The 862-nt window shown below is 37.5% G+C and overlaps 1 protein-coding gene across 1 annotated transcript in view; it reads left to right on the top strand.

The window, feature by feature from the left end:
* LOC106867258 (acyl-CoA dehydrogenase family member 10) overlaps window positions 1-862 on the top strand; it is a 49,638-nt gene that overhangs the window by 17,010 nt on the left and 31,766 nt on the right. Inside the window, exon 9 of the mRNA XM_052978082.1 lies at window positions 648-798. Within this exon, the coding sequence (XP_052834042.1) occupies window positions 648-798 (151 nt within the window). The remainder of the gene's footprint in view (window positions 1-647; window positions 799-862) is intronic.

Raw genomic sequence — 862 nt, 5'->3', positions numbered from 1 at the left:
CTAAAAGAAATGGAAAAACTTTCAAAATACAAAGACCTGGAAATAGAGGTAACTCGAATGTGGAATCTAAAAACAGAAACAATTCCTATCATAGGTATAATAAAAAAATATTCAGACAAATACATAACAAAAACACCAGGACTTACAAATATATATAACATACAGAAAATTGCACTACTGGGTACTGCACACATTCTACGCAAAGCACTTTCAATACAGTAACCAGAAGAGCATCACAGCAGACCACAGCACATACCCAAGGCACACAGAGCTGCGCTCGGTAGTGAAGTGAAAGCACGTTATAAAAATAAAACTACTGAACAATAATAATAATAATAATAATAATAATAATAATCATTCTTGCTAAAGCACAAGGCCTGAAATCCTGGGGGAGGAGACCAATCGATTACACTGACCTCAATGTTTTACTGGTATTTAATTTATCGACCCCGAAAGGAAGAAAGGCAAACTTGACTTTGGTGGAATTTGATCTCAGGAAATAAAGATGAACGAAATGCCGCTAAGCGTTTTACCCACCAGGCTAGCGATTTTGCCAGCTCACAGCCACCACCACCACCACCACCACCATACATACATACATACATACATACATACATACATACTTGTCCCCTTGTTTCTGTTTGTAGATAATTACATGAAGAGGAACTTCTCTCGCTGGATGAAGCAATATGAAAACAGTAAAACTGAAGAAATTCCAGCCATGAATGAAATAATCCGATGGATATCCGAGAACCTTCCAGAGAAAGGAACAACAACAGTGGTACATGGAGACTTCCGGTATGGAAACAACAACTTCTCCAATACCTCTTTGCTACAATTAGTCTTGTAACAGACTGAAATA

Source organism: Octopus bimaculoides, chromosome 30, assembly GCF_001194135.2.
Source record: "Octopus bimaculoides isolate UCB-OBI-ISO-001 chromosome 30, ASM119413v2, whole genome shotgun sequence".
In the NCBI taxonomy this organism is placed as follows: Eukaryota; Metazoa; Mollusca; class Cephalopoda; order Octopoda; family Octopodidae; genus Octopus; species Octopus bimaculoides.
The sequence above is the reverse complement of the archived record's forward strand: the minus strand, read 5'-3'. Positions and strand labels throughout refer to the sequence as shown.